Genomic DNA, 23,316 nt, shown 5'->3' on the forward strand with positions numbered 1-23,316 from the left:
TACTCCAGCCAACTCACTTTCCGTACTTTCCTTATAGTAAATTCAGCCAGTTGTATTGAAAGAGCAGTGATCCTAGAATTGAATTGTTTCCTTTTCTGCTGCTAAATGGTTGAGTATCATTAGGCAAGTCCCTTTGGGGCTTTGGGTCACAGTTTCTTTGTAAAGAGAACAAGACCTATGAATATGATGTAAGCTCCTTGATGTCAGGGACTGGTTTTTTTTTTTTTTTTTTTTTTTGTGAGGCAATTGGGGTTAAGTGACTTTGCCCAGGGTCACACAGCTAGTAAGTGTCAAGTGTCTGAGGCCGGATTTGAACTTGGGTCCTCCTGAATCCAGGGCTGGTGCTCAACTGAGTTACCTAGCTGCCCCAGGGACTGTCTTAAAAAATTTTTTTTGTATCCCCTGAACTTTTTATAGTGCTCAATATAGCACTTAATACAATACTTAAGTTCCTGGAACATGGTGAGTACTTAATAAAAGGTCTTCCCTCCTTCCCTTCCTTCCTTCCCTCCTTCCCTCCCTTCCTCCCCCCCTCCTCCCTTCCCCATCTCATGTTCTATAGCTATGTCATTTTCGTTTTAAGTTGCTGTTGTGGAAAATGGGAGATTTAGGCCTGATGGATTAGATGAATTTGGTAGTTAGCCAGATTTCAAAAATAGTGATCAAGTGCCTATTTTCAGGAGGTTTCCAGTGGAGTTCCCCAGGGCTCTTTTCTTGACTTTAAGCTATTATATTTTTTTATATCAGTGCTTTGAATTAAGGCATAGACCAAATTTGCAGGTGTTAACTTAAGAGGTATAGCTAACACAGTGATTTTCAGGATCTTAGATCTTGATAGAATAGTATGTTGGCTGGGCTGAATCTCATAAGGATAAATGTAAAATTTATACTTGTGTTAAAAAATAAACTTTAAAAATAGAAGATGAGACATATGTCATTAGATAGTAGCTTGAAAAAGATTTGGTGATTTTGGTGGTGTAAGGAGCTAAAATTCTATACTGTCTAAAATATCAAATTAGTGATCGCCATTAAATTAGAAGCTTTAGCAAGAGTTTAGACTTTTAAGCATTTATTAAGGAGAATAAGAAGGTGAAGAGAGAGAGAATGGCCTAGATTCAGCTGTCTGTCTTGGGGAGCCAGCAGTCTCCTGCTCTGTTCTCCACAAGAGTCCTGAGGAAAGAGAGCCAGCCTCACCCCTTCTTCCTCCCACAAGCCTCCTGTGAAACTGGGAACATCCTGTCCACATGCACATACAGCTCCAAGCTAATTGGCTGGTAGCTTTGATAGACAGTACCCACGAGCAAATGTCACTTCCTGACTCCAAGGAAAAGCTGTATGGTTTGCCCTCAGATGCCTTCTCCTTGTGGCGGAGCTTTAGGTGGCAAACTCCAATAGTTACAGTGGTCTTAGAAGTTTCACGTGAATCTGCAGTGTGATTTGGAAAATGTCAAAACTAATTCAGTCTTGAGCTTTTTAAAGAGAGGCATAGCTTCTAGGAATGAGGAGTTGATATTACACTTGTGCTTTCCCCAAGAGCATCTCATATGTTGTTTTCACTACTGAGCATCACATTTAGGGGAGGATAGTGATAATCTTTTGGTAGCTGCTTCTTAAGATACTTTAGGATTCTATCCTTGTAAGCTGTTGAAATTGTCTCCAGCAAAGACCTCTTTTATGTATACTTGGTCTGGTTCAGGCTTTTTTCGTCTTTGTTCTTTTTTAGTGTCAATTCTATTTCCTCTCTAACAGGGTGTTTTGTTTTGTTTTTTAGTAAGGCAATTGGGGTTAAGTGACTTGCCCAGGGTCACACAGCTAGGAAGTGTTAAGTGTCTGAGGCCGGATTTGAACTCAGGTACTCCTGACTCCAGGGCCGGTGCTCTATCCACTGCGCCACCTAGCTGCCCCTCTAACAGGGGTTTTTAACCAGTGGTCCATGAAATTAAAATTTTTATTTGATAAATTTTTCTATATAATTAATTGATTTCCTTTGTAATTCTATTTCCTTATAAAATATTTTATTTTTCCTAATTGGATGTAAAAACAATTTTTAACATTTGTTTTTTAAAATGTTGAAATTCAAATTCTCTCTCTCCCCATCTCCCTGAGATGGTAAGCAATTTGATACAGTTTATGCATTTGTAATCATGTAAAACATTTCCTTATTAGTCATGTTGCAAAAGAAATCATGAACCAAAAAAACCCAACCCTCACCAAAAAAAAGTGAAAGAATGCTTCAATCTGCATGTAGATTCCATTAGTTCTTTCATTGGAGGTAGATAGCATTTCATCATGAGTTCTTTGGTATTTTCTTGGATCATTGTATTGCTGATAATAGCTAAGTCACAGTTGATCATTGTACAATATTGCTGTTACTATATACAGTGTTCTCATTCTGCTTATTTCATTCTGCATCAGTTCATGTTTTTTCCAGTTTCTTCTGAAATCAACCTGCTCAATCATTTTTGATAGCATAATAGTATTTCATTATATTCATTTATCATAGCTTGTGTAGCCATTCTTCAGTTGCTGGGCATAGGTCCTTCTCCAGCCCCCCACCTCTCCTTTTGGGGATCTCTTTGGGGTACAGACCTAGTAGTGCTACTTATAACCCTTTGGGTATTGTTCCAAATTTCTCTTCAGAATGGTTGGATTGGTTAACAACCTCACCAAAATGGCATTAGTGTTCAAATTTTCCCACATCCTCTCCATCATTGATTATTTTTCTTTTCTGTCATATTAACCAATCCTAATGGGTGTGAGTTGGTATCTCAGAATTTTAAAAATCTGAACTTTTCTAGTCAATAGTGATTTAGAGCATTTTGAAAAATACGACTATAGCTTTGATTTCTTCATCAGAAAACTCCTGTTCATGTCCTTTGACCATTTATCAATTGGGTGACTTGGATTCTTATAAATTTGACTCAGTTCTTTATATATTTGAGAAATTAGGCCTTATCAGAGACACTTGACTATAAAAAATGTTTTCCAGCTTTCTGCTCTCTATATAATTGTCACCGCATTGATTTTGTTTATGCAAAAGTTTTTAAGTTTGATACAATCAAAATTATCCATTTATATATTGTAATGTTCTCTCTCCTGTTTGGTCATTATCCATAGATCTGACAGGTAAATTTTTCCATGTACCCCTAATTTGCCCATGCTATCATCTTTTATGTCTAAATCATGTACCCATTTTGACCGTATCTTGGTGGATGGTGGGAGATGTTGGTCTATACCTAATTTCTATGGTACTGTTTTCCAGTTTTCCTAGAACTTCTTATTAATAACAGTGAGGGGCAGCTAGGTGGTGCAGTGGATAGAGCACCAGCCCTGGAGTCAGGAGGACCTGAGTTCAAATCCAGCCTCAGACACTTAATTTACTAGCTGTGTGACCCTGGGCAAGTCACTTAACCCCAATTGCCTCACCAAAAACAAAACAAAATAAAACAGTGAGTTCTTGTCCCCAAAGCCTGTATCTTTGGGCTTATCAAACACTAAATTACTATGGTCATTTATTACTGTATATTGTATACCCAATCTATTTCACTGATCCACCACTCTATTTCTTAGGGAATACCTGATTGTTTTCTTGCTTAGCACTTTATTATACAGTTTGAGACTGGTATGGCGAGGCTACCCTCTTTCACATTCTCCCCCCCCCCCCCCATTAATTCCCTTGGTATTGTTGACCTTTTGTTCTTCCAAATGAATTTTGTTATGATTTTTTCTAGCTCTATAAAATTATATTTTAGTTGTTTGACTGGTATAGCACTGAATAATTTACTCTCTAGTATTTTTAATAGGAATGGGTACTGTATTTTGTTAAATGTTTTTCCTGAATCTTTTGAGATAATCATATGATTTTGGTTAGTTTATTATTGGTATGATTAATTATGCTGATAGTTTTCCTAATATTGAGCCAGCCCTGAATTCCTGGTATAAATCCCACCTAGTCATAGTGTATGAACTTTGTGACATATTGTTGCAATCTCTTTCCTAGTATTTTATATGAAATTTTTGCATCAATATTCATTAAGGAAATTGGTCTGTAGTTTTCTTTTTCTGTCTTCTCTCTTCCTGGTATCAGCACCATATTTTTGTTGTAAAAGGAATTTGGTAGGACTCCTTCTTTTCCTATTTTTCAAAGTAGTTTCTATAGTATTGGAATTAATTGTTCTCTAAATGTTTGGTAGAATTCACTTGTGAACCCATCTGGTTCTGTGGATTTTTTCTTAGGGAGTATATTGATGACTTGCTCAATTTCTTTTTCTAAGATGGGGTTAAGGAATTCTATTTCCTCTTCTTTTAATCTGGAGAATTTAAATTTTAAAAAAATATTCATCCATTTCTTTTTAAAATAGTATTTTTGTTATTTTACATGTAAAGATAGTTTTCAACATTCATTTTTGTAAGATTTTGAATTCCAATTTCTTCTCCCAGCCTCTCTTCTCTCCTCTCCCCTCCCCTCCCAAAGCCAGCAAGCAATCTGATATAGGTTATACATTACAGTCATGTTAAACATATTTCCACATTAGTCATGTTGTGAGAGAAGAGTCAGAACAAAAGGGGGAAAACACAAAAAGAAAAGAAAACAGCAAAAAAGTGAAAACAATTTGCTTCAATCTGCATTCAGACTCCATAGTTCTTTTTTTGGACGTGGAGACATTTTCCATTATGAGTCTTTTGGCATTGCCTTGGATCATTGTATTGCTGAGAAGAACTAAGACTATCATAGTTGATCATCTCATAATGTTACTGTGTGCAGTGTTTTCTTGGTTCTTCTCATTTCATTTAGCATCAGTTCATGTGTCTTTCTGATATCTGCCTGCTCATCATTTCCCATAGTATAATAGTATATTCCATTACATTCATATACCACAGCTTGTTCAGCCCTTCCCCCAATTGATGGGCATCCCCATAATTTCCAATTCTTTGCCACCACAAAAAGAGCTGCTATTAATATTTTTGTATACATGGGTCTTCCTCTTCCCCCCTCTTTTCCCTTTCCCCTGTTTTATGATCTCTTTAGTAGTGGTATTGCTGGGTCAAAGGAAATGCCTTTTCAGCATGATTCTAAATTGCTCTCCAGAATATTCATCCATTTCACTTAAGATTGTCATATTTATTGGCATATAATTTGGAAAAATAGTTCTTAATAATTGCTTTAATTTTCTTTTCATTTGTGATGAGTTCACCCTTTTCATTTTTTTTGTTTGTTTTTGCAGGGCAATGAGGGTTAAGTGACTTGCCCAGGGTCACACAGCTAGTAAGTGTTACGTGTCTGAACCTGGATTTGAACTCAGGTCCTCCTGAATCCAGGGCTTGTGCTTTATCCACTGTGACACCTAGCTGCCCCCTATATTCTACAATTTAAAACATTATCTTGAAAACATGTCCATAAGACTTCACCAGATTTCCAAACATATCATAAAAAGGTTAAAAATTCATGCTTTATAAGCTCATCAGGGATGGTAATGTTGAGTCCAGATGTGATGAAAAGAATTTGTTATACATATCTTTACAGATCTTTTCCCCCTTTTTTCATCAGTTTATCGTCTTTATAATTTTATTCTTTTGGGATCACTGTTCATTTGAGTATTTTGTGAAGCTATCTTTAAATTATTTTTTCTTCCTTATTCTTCACAGTCTTTTACCCCTCGTTCACTTGATTTTAGAAATGAAGTTATATTCTAAACCAGTATTTCTTTTGGCTGTTATTTCTGTTCTGTGACTCAGGTGGTTTTAGACTCTTTCGGTCTTGTCATACTTTATTTACATTGATGAAATTAATGAAGAAAATTGATGTACTCTTTGCCCATTGTTTCATCCATGTCTCATTTTCCTAATCATCAGTAATGTATTTAAATAGGTCAGGATTTAGTTCTTTCACTTGTCATATCTTTCTCATTTTTATTTTTTGTTCTAATTTTGAAGATTCCTTTAACAATTTGTTTGTCTTGCTGCGCGCGCGCGCACACACACACACAGCCAATTCCAAGGAGAAGCTCTGAGTTTTTCCATTTAGCTGTACTTTTATTTTTGTCTTCTGGTTTAATTCATTGTGGAAATACCAAGTTTGAAGTAATTCACTTCCTTCACTATCCACTCATTGGTGATTAGGAAAGGATCACTTATTTAGAGGTTTAATGACTAACTTAAAAGTATAATCCTTAACCCTCTGTCCCCCTTTTCATTACTCTTCTATCCTTACTGAAGGAGGGGCCTTAACAGAATAGAGGGTGATTTTATATTTTTTCTTTTTCATGGGTTGCCATCACCAAAGAATTCATCACTAGATGGCCAATTTTCTGATGATAAGCCTATCCCAACTTAACTAGGCTGTCTGTTCTTAGACAGCAGATGCAGTAAGATATACTTAAAGAATGTTCAGCATCATAGAATTTGTCAGAGCTTGTTCTCTGCTTATGTAACCTTTGAGAACCCAGGTTCATCTCTAGCTATGATGAAACATTGAATTAGGACTTTGTGGAAGACTACATGAGTATGTTAAGAGATACGTCTTTATTTCAGGGGGCTGTGTGGGGTCATTAAAAGATTTGCAATTACTCCAAAGCTATACATTTGAGAAAAAGAGATAATTGAGAGAAAATAAATAAAAGTGCCCAGGGTAGAACTCTAGATGATACTCAAACTTAGGGGTCAGGAGATGAAGGATGATTCATCCAAAGAGAGGGAAGAGTATTCAGATATTTAGAAGGAGAAGAGAGAGGCATGGTGGGGGGGGAGAAAAGGTAGGAAGGAACAAGAAAGAGAGTAAAGGAGAGAATAGAAGGACACAAGGCAAAGGAGAACATTTTTTAAGTAGAATCATTTGTCAGTGCTGTCAGGTGCAGCAGCCACAGTATGGAAGGGAACTAAAAAAAGTAATTGGATTTAGCAGTTGAGATTGTTGGTTACTTTGGAGAGAGAGATTCAATGGAGTGGTTGGATGTGGAGCACAATTGTAAGGGGCTGAGAAGTTTATAGGGGGAATGTGGAAACATTTAGAATATAAAGTTCTTCCTATCAACCTGGCCATGAAAGTAGAGGAGAGATGTAGATAGATAGCTTTAAGGGATATCAGCATCTATGGGGATGACTCTGTATCTGCATATCCAGCTCTCATCTCTCTCCTGTTAGCCATCTTCACTTCCTGGCCTGCATTCCGGTTATTAATCTCATCTCTCCCTGCCGCCACCTTCCCCCCCCCCCCCAATTTGATAGCATTTGCCTCATCTTGTTCAGAAGTAGGCCTCCGTGATACTTGATAATGTTTCCACTCTCCACTTGCTACTTGCTTTCTACTTATTGGAAGATATTGCTTTGCTTGATCATCATCACATAGCACAGTATTTGGCATTATAGTAAGGACTTACTGAATCCTATATGCTGTTGGTATCTAAAACTAAAAATGCCATTCAATCAGCACACCTGCCATCACCCCACACATAAAATAGAACTTCTGGGATAGTGGAAAGATAATGGATTTGGAGTAAGAGGACTCAGGTTTATATTTTAGTTCTGTGGTTTAGTACTTTATGTGACTTTGGGCAAATTGCTCAACCTCTCTGAGCCTTTTTTCTTATCTGCAAAGTGAGGGGTTTGAATGAAATCGCTAGTTCTCAAACTTTGATCTCAAGACTTTTACATTCCTAAAAATTTAGGGCCCTAAAGAGGTTTTGATTATGTGGGTTATAGTATTGGTATTTACTGTATTAGAAATAAATATGTATTTGTATCATCATGAAAGATAGTTTTGACCCTGTGGACCCCCCAAAGTTGTCTTGGTGACCTCAGGGGTTCCTGGACCATACTTTGTGAACTGCTGAATTAGATGATTTCTAAAGTCTTTTCTAGCTTGAAATCTATGATCTTATTATCTGTTTATTCCTGCCTTCCCATCCCATTTCTCTTAATGTATCTATTTCATTTGAGAGAGAGATAAATAAGTGCCTGCTGAATTAAACTGCAACCAAAGTCCTTCCTATCTACCTTAGAGAGTTAGGAACCTTGGGGTCATCCTGAATTCTTAGTTCGCTAAGTCTTGTTGATTCTATCTTTACAGATTTTCACCCTTATTTCTCTGTCAACTGAACTACTACTACCCAGTTCAGACCTTCATCATAGGATTATTGTAATAATATCCTAATTGACCTTCCTATTTCTAGTCTCATACTTCCCTAATCCATTTTATACATAGATGCCATGTTGATATTTATAACCATATCATTTCCCTGCCTAAAAAGTTTCTATGGCCTCTGTGATAAAATACAGACAGACTCTTGCTATTTAAAGCCCTTTACAAACTAGCTCCAGCTGATTTTTCTGTACATACATACATATGTATATATAGTAACATTATATTTTTTCCCTACATTCTAACCAACCTGACCTTTTTGTTCTCTGTTCATAGTCTTCTGTCCTTTATCTTAATGCTTCCAAACAAACTATTCCTCGTTTTTGGAATCTTGTCTCTCCTTACTTCTGCCCGTTGTTATTCCTGTTTCCCTTTAGAGCAAAGTTTAGATGCTTTCTTATAAGATACCTTTCCTGGTCTGTTCCCCCCACTTCTTAGTCCTCTTTGAATTCTCTCCACACCATGTTGTATTGATCATCTAGTACGCATTTTTTAAGGACCTGTATGTCAGGCACTAAAGGCACAAAGACAAAAACCAAAAAAGAATCCTGGCTTTCAAGGATTATTCTTTCTATTGGGAAAAAGGATATGTAAGTAAATATAAAGTATATATAATGTAAACATGAAGAAATTAAGTAGAGACCCTAGTAATTGGGAGGATTAGAAAAGACCTCATATAATAGGTGGCATATGAGTTTTCTCTGAAGCTAGACAAGCTTTTAAGAGGTGGAAGTTAGGAAGAGAGAGTACATTAGATAATCTCTGCAAAGGTTTGGAGATTGGAGAAGGAAAAATGTTTAGGGCAGTTTGATTGGAATGTAGTATGCATGAAATGTCTTAATGTGTAAAGCCTGGTAAGGTAAACCAGAGCCCAGATTATGAATTGTTGTAATAAGCAGTGGTGTTCTTCATTAGTAGGTTCCCCAGAAAAAACAAATGTAGGTAGGATAGATTTTAAAGTTTAATTGGCATTATTAACATTTTCCATCACTTTATTAAGCATAAGTAATAAACAATAAATTAACCTATGATTTATATTATTGAGGATTTCTAAGTGTAAATACTCACCCTGAAAATTTAACAATCAGAGAGAACTGGCTTGAGCTGACCAGTACCCCCTAGCTGTATATGCCAAACAGTAGAATTTATATTTTATCTTAGAGTCAAGAAGGAATTGTTGAAGCCTTTTGAGCAGGGGAGTGATGAGGTTAGATTTATGCTTTAGGAATATAAATTTGACATCTGTGTGGAAGATGGATTGGGTAGGGAGATCCATTAGTCTAGGTGAGAGGTGATGAGGGCCTGAAATAGGATAGTGGCTGTGTGAGTGGACTGAAGGGGAGGCATATGAGATCTATTAAGGAGGTAGAACATGTAAAACTTAGCAATTGATGAGATGTGAGGGGTAAGACAAGAGTGAGGTGTCCAGAATGATGCTGAGGTTGAAATATGGGTGATTGCAAAGGTTGAGGGAGTAGAAATAGGAAATTAGGAAGACCAGATCTGATAGCACTGAGCACTGATGATGTCCATAAAAGTGAAATCAGTGACAGGACCCCAGGTAATACAGATCAAAATATCCCAGACACAAAGTCTTATTTCAGGAACTAAGGCTAAAAATAAGTGTAATAGAACATAGCAACAATGTTCTTTCAATCCCAGGATGTCCAAATTCCATAAGAAGGGAATCTCTGTTAAAAGAAAAGCTTGGCCAGAAGGAATATGCGTTCTTGGAAAAAATGGAACAAGAGATAAAAAAAGATCATAAATGAAAGGGGAGCTCTAGAAGAAAAAATGAGGAAGAGAATAAATTATTTCATCCAGGACATCCAGTAATAAATACCCAGAAAATTAGAATGCACCAAATCGAAAACAGTGTCTTAAAGAAACAAGAAAAAAACCCAAAAGTCTGAAAAAAATTGGAAGGAAATATAAGGCATTTCCTATTAAAAAAACAAACAAAAAAAACCACACCTGATTTTGAAATCAGGTCAAAAAGTGGTGATTTAAGAATTACTGGACTACTTACTATGTGTGGGACCCTAGGCAGCTAATTAGCTTTTCTGGGCCTGTTTAGATTACTTTTGTGAGTAGCTAGAAAGAGGTCAGGTATCAGGTTCAAGTACTGAAGAACCATGCTGGATCTTATAAATCGTGGCAACTATTACTGTAAAGGAGTGGAGATTTTAGAATATGATATTCCCCAAAGCAAAATATAATGATTTTCCAAGTAATAGCACTGTACCCTGCAAGACTGACGATAATCTTATAGGGGAATCTTTAATTGAAATAGAAGATTTCCAGGCATCCCTATTAGGAAAAGGCTTATGCTGAGAGGAAATTTTGAAATGCAAAAATGAGAGAGAATGGAGGTATTCTACTTATATTCCAGTAGAAGGAGAAGTCATAAATTTTCTTTCAGAATCTTGATGTCTTGAAGGGTCATAAATAAAGTTAATTAAGATATATACATAGGACCTGCAGTTGGCCTTATTCTCTCTGGAAAGTCTTAAGAGAAGAAAGAAATGAGAAGGAAAAAAGAATAAACTAAGGGAGAATGGAGATGGAAGTCAGTAGAACTTGCTGTTTCTCACATAATCAAAGTGAGTAAGAAAACAGATGTAAAGGGAGCACCATAAACTTCACTTTAATTACAAGTGGAAGAAGGAACATTGAAAACGTGTACATTTACACTAACAAAGAATTTTGTGTACGAATACATTAAACAACATGGAAATAGGAACAAGGCTTGGTACAGCAGAGGTACTTAGGAGGGAAATAGAGTCAGGGAGGGATTTGACAAGCAATTTAAATTTGGCTCGTAGATCATGAAGGTAGAAAAGAAAGAAAGATTAAGAACCTGTGATTGGAGTTTGGGAGAGGAGGAGAGAAAAATGGTGATGGAGTGGCAGTAGATCACTTAAGTTATTAATGATAATGATGATAATGACAACAATAACAATAATACTCAGCATGTACATAGCACCTTAAGGTTTGCAAATTGCTTTACAGATATTTCATTTGATCCTCACAACAACTCTGCAAAGTAGATGTCATTATCCTCATTTTACAGATCAGATATCTGAGGAAAGCAGGTTAAGTGATTTGCCCAGGATCTCACAGCTAGTAAGTGTCTGAAGGCTGATTTGAACCCAGGTCTTCCTAACTTCAGGTCTAGTGCTCTAGTGTTGAACACACTTATATTTCACTGTCTTCTTTGTAAAAAGGGGAATAGGAGCAAAGAGGGGGGGTGAAAATATGAGTATATGAAGGGAAATAACACAGTTGAGAAGAACTCTATTGACTGACCCTTTGTACTTTGAGGCAGAAGCCAGAGATAATCTTGAGTTCTATCAGAACAACCCTTTGCTTCCTTGGGATCTGGGATGTATGTGAGACCTCTTAACTTCCATTATTACTCCCCAATAAACAACATTGATCTTACTTCCCATAAGAAATGTTAAGTAAAACAGTCAAAAATAGCAGTTCCAAATGAAAGCACTAGTACTTTACTCTAGAATGCTTGACCATATCTTCACAGAAAATGTGCTTTAACCTCAGTCATGAAATAAGTAGTGGCCCTTACATATTGACTTCCTTCTATTGTCTTTTAGTGTTGGTTTCCTTTTCATTATTGTGTTCATTTTATATATGGGTTCCTTTATTCAATAAATTCCAGTGACTCCCCAGTACTTCAGGATCAAATATAAAATCTTCTGTTTGGCATTTAAAACTTTTCATAACTTTACTCCCTTCTTCCTTTCTGGTCTTCCATTTTATTCCCCCTATCTCCTTCCCCCAACCCTCACCACATAATCTGTACTCTGATGACATTTGCTTCCTTGCTGTTCCCCATAACTCCCATCTCACAGCTCTGAGCATTTTAAATTACTCTTCCCTATGTCTGGAATTTTCTCTGTCCTCTGGCTTCCTTCAAGTTTCATCTTGTATAAAAAGCCTTTCCTGATCCTCCTTAATGATAGTGCCTTCCTTCTGTTGTTTATCAACAATTTATCCTGTATATATTTTGTTTGTGCATAGTTGTTTGTGCATAGTTGTTTGCATGTTGTTTTCTCCATTAGATTGTGAACTCCTTGAAAGCAGGGACACATGTCCCCCCCCCCCCCCCTTTCTTTGAAATCCCTGTGTGTCATAGTTTCCAGTACATAGGAAGAACTCGTTTATTATATTGACTTAATTTTGGTTCGTTCTTCACTGTACATTAATTTACATAAGTCTTCCCATGTTTCTCTGGCTTCCTTGTATTTGTTTTTTTTGGGGTTTTTTTTGTGAGGCAATTGGGGTTAAGTGACTTGCCCAGGGTCACACAGCTAGTAAATGTGTGTTAAGTGTCTGAGGTCAGATTTGAACTCAGGTCCTCCTGACTCCAAGGCTGGTGCTCTATCCTTTGCGCCACCTAGCTGCCTCCCTTGTATTTGTTTTTATTGTACAAGGTTTTTTCATTATCTTTCCAATTGATGGTCTCTTTGTGTTCAGCTTTATATTACAAAGAGTGCCACTGTGAATGTTTTTATACATATAGGGAAGATTTAAACAAACGTGTACAATGCAGAAACCAGAGTCCAGAGAACAATATATACCACGACTACAATAATGTAAAGAAAGACAACATTAAAAGACAACATAAAGGAGGTTACATAATATCACCACTGTTGGTTTCACTTCTTTCTGTTAAGAAATGGCATGGTTTAAGAATGGAAAGTTTTAGGACTATGAATCCAGTTTGGTGTTGTTCAGTCACATCTGATTCTTCATGACTTTGTGGAATCATAACATACCAGTACTGTTTGCCATTTCCTTCTCCTGTGGATTAAAGCAAACTGAGGTTAAGTGACTTGTGTAAGGTCATGTGGCTAGTAAGTGTTTGAGGTCAGATTTGAATTCAGGGCTTCCTGACTTAAGCCCCAGTACTTTATCCACAGAGCCACCTAGCTGTCCCTAATAGTCTTTCCTAATTCGAAATTGTTTAATTCATAGCCATACCAGCTGTTAAAACTTTTTTTGGATATTGACTCTTCATATTTTACCATATTTTGCCAGTTTGATAGTCACAATCAGTGAATATTTAACAAGTGCCTATTATATGTAAAGTGCTAAATGCTGATAGTCTGCCCTCAAGAAGCTTACATAGTCTAATGTACACACCAAAGAAAACTATAAGGTGGTGGTGGGTAAGGAGGAGAATTGAGGAATTGATGAGTCTGTGAAGCCTCATTCAATTGAGGCTTTGGAAAGAGTTCTTTACTCAGCCCTCCAATCAAAGTGACAGAGGGTTCTGAGAATATTGAAAATTTAGGAGTATTAAAGTGATGCAGTCTTGCAGGATGAGGAATTTGATGGGCATAAATGGATACTTTTCAGATTTCCAGTTTTTAAAATTGATAATTTGGGGCATTTAAGATCCATGACTGTTGATCATTTTAATTTCTTTATTTGAAATCTTATCTTCTGATCATTTATGAATAGGAGAATAACTCCAATTCTTAAACTTGTGTCGATTTACCTATTTTTTCCCCTGAATCTTAGAGAAATGAACAAAATTAGCCATGGTTCCATGGGACTATAAACTAACTATATACAGTGTCTTGGTCTCTCATGGAATACAGATACTGATTGCAAAGAGTTTATACGTATATAGAGGAGATATAGAAATCAGCTATTGCTACAAGCTAGAATGCTAGAGAAAGAAGGAATAAGGCATTGATCATTCCAAAGTATGATTCACTCGTGACTTTTTGTTTTTATTTTTGTTTTTGTTCACTCATGACTTCTTGATCCAGGGGCATTTAATTAATAAGGCTTTCCATGGCAATACTTGTGGTGAATATAGATAGATTCATATCATAAGGTAACTGACTCTCATTCTGTGGCCTAAGTCATGCTGGGAACCACAGACCAAATTAGTTGTCCGACAAATATCCGATATGCAAATGATTGCAACTTGAATAACTAGTACTTAACTGTTTGTTATATCTAGGACTTTCTGTCTTTCAAATTATTTTTTGCCATCTCCCCTTGTCCATCTTTGTATTGAAGCCCTCAAGTATCAGTGTAGATATAGTAGTAGTCCTGACTATTCTGGAGTAGTTGTTCCCAAAGTGTTAATCAGGGACTCCTGAGTGTTTCAGGGGGTCGTCAAAATAAAAAATATTTTCATAGTAATACTAGGACATTTAAATTTCTAACACTGTAAATATTGGTAGGCACACCCTACATAACAAACAAAAGTTTTTTGGGGTCTTCTTTTTCAGAGTATAAAGGGGTCCTGAGACTAAAAAAGTTGAGAGCCATGGGTCTGAAGGATCTTGTAAAGTTCTTGGTAGACTTTTACTACCTCTTCATCTTCTGTACTAGATGTTAGCATTTAAGCTGCAGTTAAATTTATTTTATTTTATTTTATTTTATTTTATTTTATTTTGCGGTGCAATGGGGGTTAAATGACTTGCCCAGGGTCACACAGCTAGTAAGTGTCAAGTGTCTGAGGTCGGATTTGAACTCAGGTCCTCCTGAATCCAGGGCCGGTGCTTTATCCACTGCTCCACCTAGCTGCCCCTAAGCTGCAGTTAATTTAAAAAAAAAAAAATGTTCACGATCAGTAATGCAAGGCATGGTGATGAAACAATTCTTGTTTCCTTTGGGTATCTTATATATTTAACTTCATCGACCTCTTTATTGATTTGTGTAAGGAGAACTTGTTAGGTATCTTATTTAACCTCTATATCTAATGTTTATTTTAAAATTTTTTATAGTATTGTCGGTGTCAGTATTCTTCAAGTCATATGTCAACTTTTTTGATCATTGTGTTGATTTTTTTACGTGTAGAATTACATTGAGTTTTTTTTTTTTAAAGATTCAAATGGCGGGGGGGGGGGGCAATGAAGGTTAAGTGACTTGCCCAGGGTCATACAGCTACTAAGTGTTAAGTGTCTGCCGCTGAATTTGAACTCAGATTCTCCTGGATCCAGAGCCAGTGCTTTATCCACAGCGCCACCTAGCTGCCCAGTTTAAATTAATCTAATTGTTCTATTATTTTCAGTTGCGTCTGACTCTTTGTGACCCCAGTTGGGGTTTTCTTGGCAAAGATACTGGAGTGGTTTGTTGTCTTCCTCTTCAGCTCATTTTACACATGAGGAAACTGAGACAAACAGGGTTAAGGGTCTTGCTGAGGGCCACATAGCTAGTATGAATCTGAGGCCAAATTTGAAGTCAGGAAGATAAATCTTCTTGACTCCAGACCTAGCACTCTATCCCCTTCACTACCTAGCTGCCCACAATTAATCTAATGTCTAAGCTAAATGAATATTAAAAAGATAGTCCAAAATTTTAACTTTTAGCATCTTTCCCATTTTCTGCCAGGATGGCAAATCAAAATGATCTAAGTTTAAGATATGTTGTATATTTTTATTTGTTTTTTTGGTGGTTATAGTCAAACAAGTCTTTTAAAAGTACTTGTTGGGGGGCAGCTGGATAACGCAGTGGATAAAGCACCGGCCCTGGATTCAGGAGTACCAGAGTTCAAATCAGGCCTGAGACACTTGACACTTACTAGATGTGTGACTCTGGGCAAGTCACTTAACCCTCATTGCCCTGCCCCCCCCCCCCAAAAAAAAAAGTGCTTGCCAACCAATTGAAAATAAGCCTCTCCTCAATTACAATAAGCTGTCTGGAACATATTCCAAGAATTTTTACTACTTTGTAAACCCTGCCAGAACTTGTGCTTCACTGTATTTTGAACCCAGGGTTAGCTCCAAGCCAAAATGAAGTAGAAGTTAAGGTTTATCAGTCTTTATTGGCGTTGTGTAATGGGTGTCCTATACATGATATTTAAAGGTTATAATTATTTTTCTTCCCCTTCCATTAAAAAAAAAAAGGATCCTTGGCACAGGATTGTGGAAGATATGTAGATATTTTTTAAAAAAATTTTCAGATAAATTTCTTTAATAATAGTATGATTCAATATCATTAAAATACATTGGGGGGCTTTGGTCAATGTGCCAGTTTGTTTTAAATGTTGGATTTAATTTTCTTAAATTTTATTTGGGACACTTTTCCTTTTGCCAAATGTTTGATTTTTGTCTTCTACAGCCAAACCAGGTGGACGGGTGAAATGTCAGTATATATCTGCTGTGGATAAAGTTATCTTTGTGGATGATTATGCAGTAGGGTGTAGGAAAGACCTTAATGGGATCTTGTTGCTAGACACTGCTCTGCAAACTCCTGTTTCAAAGCAAGATGATGTAGTTCAGCTTGAATTACCAGTTACAGAGGTAAGTGGAATTAAATATGAATGTTTTAACTTTCTGCTTTTATAATTATTTTTATGTGTGTATATTCTTCACTGAACTCAGATTATATTTATGAGGAAATGGTGTATCAAATGTATGTTCTCTTGCACAGTTATGTAGTGGATGTTTGCTGAAGAATGGAATGGGTATTATTTTGGGCTGTTCAAAATTCTGGATTTAAATTTGAGCTTCATGTAGTTTATTATAGTGTCCAATTGTAGTAAGAGCATTATAATGTCACTTTACAGTTTTGGATTTATTTCAAATCTTAAAGCACGTTTTTTTAGGTGATTGAATTTTTAGCCATTTTTGAGCTAGTACAATAGGAGTTGAAAATTTGAGCCCCGCCCCCCCCCAAATGTGAGAATCTCATATAGAAAGTTATTTAAATTCTTTTGTTTCCATTTGTCACACTGTTGAATACCAATTGTTTGTCATTTGAACTTACTAATTTTTTAATTCGATAGAATTTATTAAGTGTTATTGTGTGCTAGGCACTAAACTAAAAACTGGAGCCATCAGCTGTTGAGAACAATGTCTATTATCTAATAGCTCATTTAGAACATCAGGTGTCAAGCATTTCGAATTTCAAAAATGATTGCCAGATACTTGTGGCAGCCTCTTGTTTGAATTGGTGAACATTTCCATGTTGCTTTTAGTTGGACTAAAGTACATTGAGTCCTCTTTTGATCTTTCTTTTGGTGCATGGAAAACTTTTTTCTGTATTAAATTTCTTTTCAAAGTATATTTTTGTGATCTTCCATGTCCCTTGCACATAGTAGAAGCTTAATAAATATTTTATGAATTGATTTGGTACTAAAGATGATCCTACGCACATAACTTGCATCATGTATCCAAGAAACTGGCAACAGCAATGTAATAATTGAATTCAGAGCAGATATTCAGAAGCTCCTGAGAAGTACAGGTCGTAAATTTTTCTCTTGGTTATTTTATTTCCTTCTGGATTTAAATAATTTTGATGATGGATGCTTGATAATATGGGCATTTGGCTAGTTGATAATATAACACAGATGTGACACTTTTAAATGGTAAGTATCTGAATTATCTTTCAGGGTATATAGAATTAGTATTGCTTTTTCTTGGTTCAGAAAATTATAATTAGTTTTTTTTGTTGGTTTTTTTTTTTTTTTTTTTTAGTGAGGCAATTGGGGTTAAGTGACTTGCCCAGGGTCACACAGCTAGTAAGTGTTAAATATCCGAGGCCGGATTTGAACTCAGGTACTCCTGACTCCAGGTCCGGTGCTCTATCCACTGCGCCACCTAGCTGCCCCTATAATTAGTTTTTAATACTTAAATGAAGCTGAAAAGAATTTGAGTCTCTAAAATATAAGCATAAGTGAAAAATAATAATAATTTCTCTATTTAAAGTACTTGAAAGTTTTGAGGTGTTTTCCTCAATATTTCTGTTTGGTAGATAATATAAACATTATTATCTACATTTTACAGATGAGAAAAACTGAACCTCAGGCAGGTTGCACCTTCTCTGTGCTTAACACAATAAATATTGGAGTCTCTCTTTGAATCCAGATCCTCCCTTACAAATTGGATATATTTTAAAAATATGCCATAGCACTACATTACATTTTGAGTTTGCAATATCTCTCTGGATCAAATGAGATTGGAGAATTATAGAATATGAGAACAGGAAGGGATCTCATATTTACTCTTTTTTATTTTGTGGGGCAATGATGGTTAAGTGACTTGCCCAGGGTTACACAGCTAGTAAGGGTCAAGTGTCTGAGGCCGGATTTGAACTCAGGTCCTACTGAATCCAGGGCCAGTGCTTTATCCACTTTGCCACCTAGCTGCCCTCCATATTTACTCTTTGTCCCATTTTTTCCTCTGAAAGATTATGCTCAGTTTTGCTGGATATGTGATCCTTGGTTGTAATCCCAATTCCTTTGCCCTCTGAAATACCATATTCCATACCCTCCGGTCATTTAATGTAGAAGTTTCTAGATCTTGTGCTATCCTGACTGGGGCTCCACAGTACTTGAATTCTTTCTTTTTGGCAGCTTGCAGTATTTTCTCCTTGACCCCGAAAGCTCTGGAATTTGGCTATAATATTCCTAGGAGTTTTCCTTTGGGGATCTCTTTCAAGAAGTGATCGGTAGATTCTTTCAATTTATATTTTACCATCGGCTTCTAGAATATCATATTTATTCTTTTTGTTTGTTTGTTTGTTTTTGTTTTTTAGTGAGGCAACTGGGGTTAAGTGACTTGCCGAGGGTCACACAGCTAGTAAGTGTTAAGTGTCTGAGGCCGGATTTGAACTCAGGTACTCCTGATTCCAGATCCGGTGCTCTATCCACTGCGCCATCTAGCTGCCCCCCCCCCCCATTTATTCTTAATACTTTAATTTTCTAAATGAGGAAACTGAAATTACAGAATTAGGGCATGTAGGCAGTTTGTGACAGAGTTGGTACTAGAGCTGTAGTCTTTTGATTCTTACTAGCACTTTTATTATGCTAGATTGCCAAATGTTCATCTGGATGTCAATATTGATTATAAGTGTGCTATTCTATCATAGGATCATACATTTAGAGTTGGCAGAGACCTTAGAGGTTATCTACTCAAACTAGATGAAGAAACTCAGGTACACAGAGGTGAATTGATTTCCCAAAGATTATACATGTTAAAATAAATGGCAGACCTGGGCTTTGACTTTAAATTGTATGCCCTTGTATATATTGCCTCTCATTCTATTGCCACTTGATGTTTATCTATGAAAGAAGTTAGTTTCATTGATAGCAGGCAGCTTACTAAGATATGCCTTTCATAGTAATGTCTCTTGACATACTTAGAGCATTTAATTGTACTGAAGAGTAATTTTTTGACATTAGTTACTCCTTAACATACAAAATCTTTGTTACTAAATATTGGTGTACATATGTCATCATGCCATTAATAAATGGAGATTTGACTTTATTTTAGGATAACTTCATGTCAGCATTAACCTTTAATACAATGTTATGGAAAAGACTGGTGTTTGGGGAATTAGTAGTAGAAGCAGAGTTAGACTTAATAAATAAGCTATTCTCTGGTGATGACAAAAGTCGACATAAACCCAACAGTGGAACTTGGTTAAATTTAGGGTTTAAATAGTCATATCTTATTGGCTACATCATAATTTTTGACTAACCAATAATGACGTTCCAATTATTTTAGCTGTGTACAGTGTATCTTATGTGTTTTAAACTGGACAGAGTAAAAAGGCTATGGAAAGATGACTTATTGATTTGTTTTAAACTTTGATTAGAGACCATTGCAGAGCAAAATCTAGAACCAAAAGGTAGGTGAGTGTTAATTTTTATGTGCAAAAAAGATAATAGTCTTTCAGCTTCTTTTTGAACATGCTATTCTGTTTGTGACTGTGGAAATGAGCCAAATATTCCAAGTTGCTTATGCTAGGCAGTTAGGTGAAGTGAGGGCATTCTGAACCAGTTATTACTTACACTTATTTTAAGTCTAAGAGCATTTATTTGATTTGTCCATTAGATGCCTTGTTTTATTATTGAGTCTTTAAACACTAATAGAATATAGAAGGGATTAACTTACTTTTTTCTTGGTGTCCTCAGCATCTAGCACTGGGCCCATCACATAGTAGGTACAATAGTCTAAGCTTAAATATTAGAGAAAAAATTTAAACCCGTATTAACCATTTCACAGGATTGCAGAGCACAAAGCACAGAATAAGGTGTAAGACTAGAAGGGAATGAAGGAGCCAAGTGTTAAGGGCTTTTTAACATGAAACAGAGGGGATTTTTATATTGATCTTGGAAGAACCACCTAAGTATTGAATATGGGAGTAGTAACGTGTTAGTACCTTCCCTCCAAAATTATCTTGTATCCTTTTGGTATCTATTTTTATGTATTCCTTTATGTTTACATCTTTTCTTCTCCAGTATAATTATAAGCCACTTAAGGACAGGGACTGTTTGGTTTTGGATATTTTGTCTCCAGTGCATATTATAGTTCTTAGTTCATAGTAAAGTGCTTAATAAATGTTTATTGATTGATTAAATTGGTAACCACATTTTCATAAATCCTTTTCCCTAAAAGAATTACAGAAGAAAAAGATTATGGCAGGATACTGTTTTCCCATCTCTGTCCCTGGCTTCTTTCTTTATTGACTACATGTTTTAGTGTCTACTATGTGTCAGACATTGTGCTAGCTTAATTCCTAAACTCTAGTATTGGTGCTGTTCAGTCCTGTTCTGAACCCATCTTCCCATATCACTGAATGCAGAGTTAACAATAAAGTTTTTGCCTTGTTATTTAAATAGACTCATAGAAAGGTAGAGTTGGGAGAAATATCTAGTTGAACTCTACATTCTTTTCAAAACTATTTTCTATAATATCCCTGCCTCTTTGTGACATCTGTCTACTCATTTGTCCTATGAATTATCTTTTTTACTACCACCAATATGTTGCTGGAATCCTCACCATCCTGAGAATTCTTCATTTGAAATGTGATTAACAGAATCTTCCAGAAACTAGATTCTAACTTAAAAAAAAAAAATTAGAAGGGTTTATAGTATAGGGAAATAGGACTGAATTTAAAGGCGAATTTATAGAGATTATTTTGAATTTTGATTTTGTCATTCAAAGTATTCGCTGTTGCCTCAAGCTTTTTGTTAAAAGAATTTTTGATGAGTATACTTTTTTATCTTAGTTTACATTGTTGATCTTTTTTTTTTTTAGGACATAACAGAGAAGTTCAAAACTCTGTAGAAAGACTTCTCTTCAAGTAAATGAACGTGGTTGTTAAATCAGCTGTAACTGTTCCAGCCTCTATTCCATTATCTTGTCCAAAAGGTTAATGCAGTCATAGAAATTCATAGCTATAAGGGATTTCAGGAACCATCAAGTTTAATCAATACCTAAAAAACTCCTACTACAACACATCTGTTGCTTTGAATCTTCCTCTCATTTTTCTTATTTCTCCCCTCTGGGGCCAAACAAAACTAGTCTAATTGTCTTTCTACATATGGATTTATGAGCAAGTGCTCATAAATGTTGTCATGTCTCCCCTGAGCATTGTCTTCTCCATGCTAAACATTCCTATTTCCTTTATTCTATTCTATTTATTTATTTATTTGGTTGGGCATTGAGGGTTAAGTGACTTGCCCAAGGTCACACAGCTAGTGTCTGAGGCCACATTTGAACTCAGGTCCTCCTGACCCCAGGGCCAGTGCTCTATCCACTGCACCACCTAGCTGCCCCCCCCCCCCCCATTTCCTTTAATAGATACTAATATGAAATGGATTCTAAGTCCTTTCACCATCCTTATTGATTTTCTCTGAAGCTTCTCCATCTGGATGTCTTTCAAAAATAAAAATATCCCTGTCATTCTTAGTAACTGATCTCAGTCAGTCTTTTTTTTGGCGGGGGTGGGGGGGGGGGGGGGGGGGGGGAGGGACAATGAGCATTAAGTGACTTGTCCAGGGTCACACAGCTAGTAAGTGTCAAGTGTCTGAGGTTGGATTTGAACTCAGGTCCTCCTGAATACAGGGCTGGTGCTTTTATCCACTGTACCACCTAGCGCCCCCCCCCCCCCCTTTGTGTGTGAGGCAATTGAGGTTAAGTGACTTGCCCAGGGTCACACAGCCAGTAAGTGTTAAGTATCTGAGGCCGTATTTGAACTTTTGAACTCAGGTACTCCTGACTCCAGGGCCAGTGCTCTATCCACTTTGCCATCTAACTCCCGCTTCTCCCCCCCCCCCCCCAAGTCAATCTTAAAAGGAAAAAACCAAAACCTATTTCTAATGGTAAAAAGTAGATTCAGGTAGATATGGCCACATGGATATAAAGGCCCTCACTTTTTACTGATGTAATAGACACTATTAAAGGCAGAATCCACAATATCATTCCACTAGATATTGGATTGTGTTTGGAGATGGTACTATTGTTAACTATTTGATATCTTAAATAAAAAAATCTTCAAGACAGTATTATTAGTTTTATGTGTGATAGAAAATTCAGGATGGGCAAAAGCACCCCTAATTTTTTATAATGTTTGTTAAAGATATGTATTTAAAATTTTACTTGCAGTAAAATGATTTTCTCCTTGAATAAATACAACATGATCAATTTAAGATTTGAGGTATGAAAGATAAATCTGAATAAAGAATTTTAATTTTTATCCCTCAAGTATCTATGGCATCCAGTTATGCATGTGGTTTTTTTTGTTGAACATTTTCCTTTTGATTTATGACAGCATGTTGTAAAAGTAGGATGATATAGTTTAAAATTCCAAATGTTTTCGAATGTTAATTTTCTTGAGTTACAATGAATATCATGTTGATATCCAAGTGAAGAAAAGCAATGTCAAAACTTAAGAATGTTTGCAGAAGATTGGAAAATAATAAGGCTGAGAGTAGGACTTGGGTTTTTAAAATTCCTTTTCTAGATTTTCCTTAGTATTTCTTGTCCTGCATAATTTTCATTATTCATCCTTTTTTTTTTTTTTTTTTGAGGGATGATCATTTTCATCTATTTTATGGTTATATCTGTCCATCAGGGCTCAAAGATAAAAGTACTTTTCAAGAAGTAATGTGATCGGGGCGGCTAGGTGGCCCAGTGGATAGAGCACTGGGCCTGGATTCAGGAGTACCTGAGTTCAAATATGGCCTCAGACACTTGACACTTACTAGCTGTGTGACCCTGGGCAAGTCACTTAACCCCCATTGTCCTGCCAAAAAAAAAAAAAAGGTGATGATGCTCTATATTTACTTTATAGTATTTCTGCCTGCTAGGATTTCCTGTGCCTTTTGGCAGAGAATCTGTTTGTTTGTAAAAGTCTTAAATATTTACAATTTTCATATTTCAAGTATATTATATAAAATAGAA

The 23,316-nt window shown here is 36.2% G+C and overlaps 1 protein-coding gene across 1 annotated transcript in view; it reads left to right on the forward strand.

Moving 5' to 3' along the window:
* BIRC6 (baculoviral IAP repeat containing 6) overlaps nucleotides 1-23,316 on the forward strand; it is a 304,070-nt gene that overhangs the window by 29,505 nt on the left and 251,249 nt on the right. The window contains 1 exon segment of the mRNA XM_043981000.1: nucleotides 16,244-16,425. Within this exon segment, the coding sequence (XP_043836935.1) occupies nucleotides 16,244-16,425 (182 nt within the window).

This window comes from Dromiciops gliroides, chromosome 2 (genome assembly GCF_019393635.1).
Source record: "Dromiciops gliroides isolate mDroGli1 chromosome 2, mDroGli1.pri, whole genome shotgun sequence".
Lineage (NCBI taxonomy): Eukaryota > Metazoa > Chordata > Mammalia > Microbiotheria > Microbiotheriidae > Dromiciops > Dromiciops gliroides.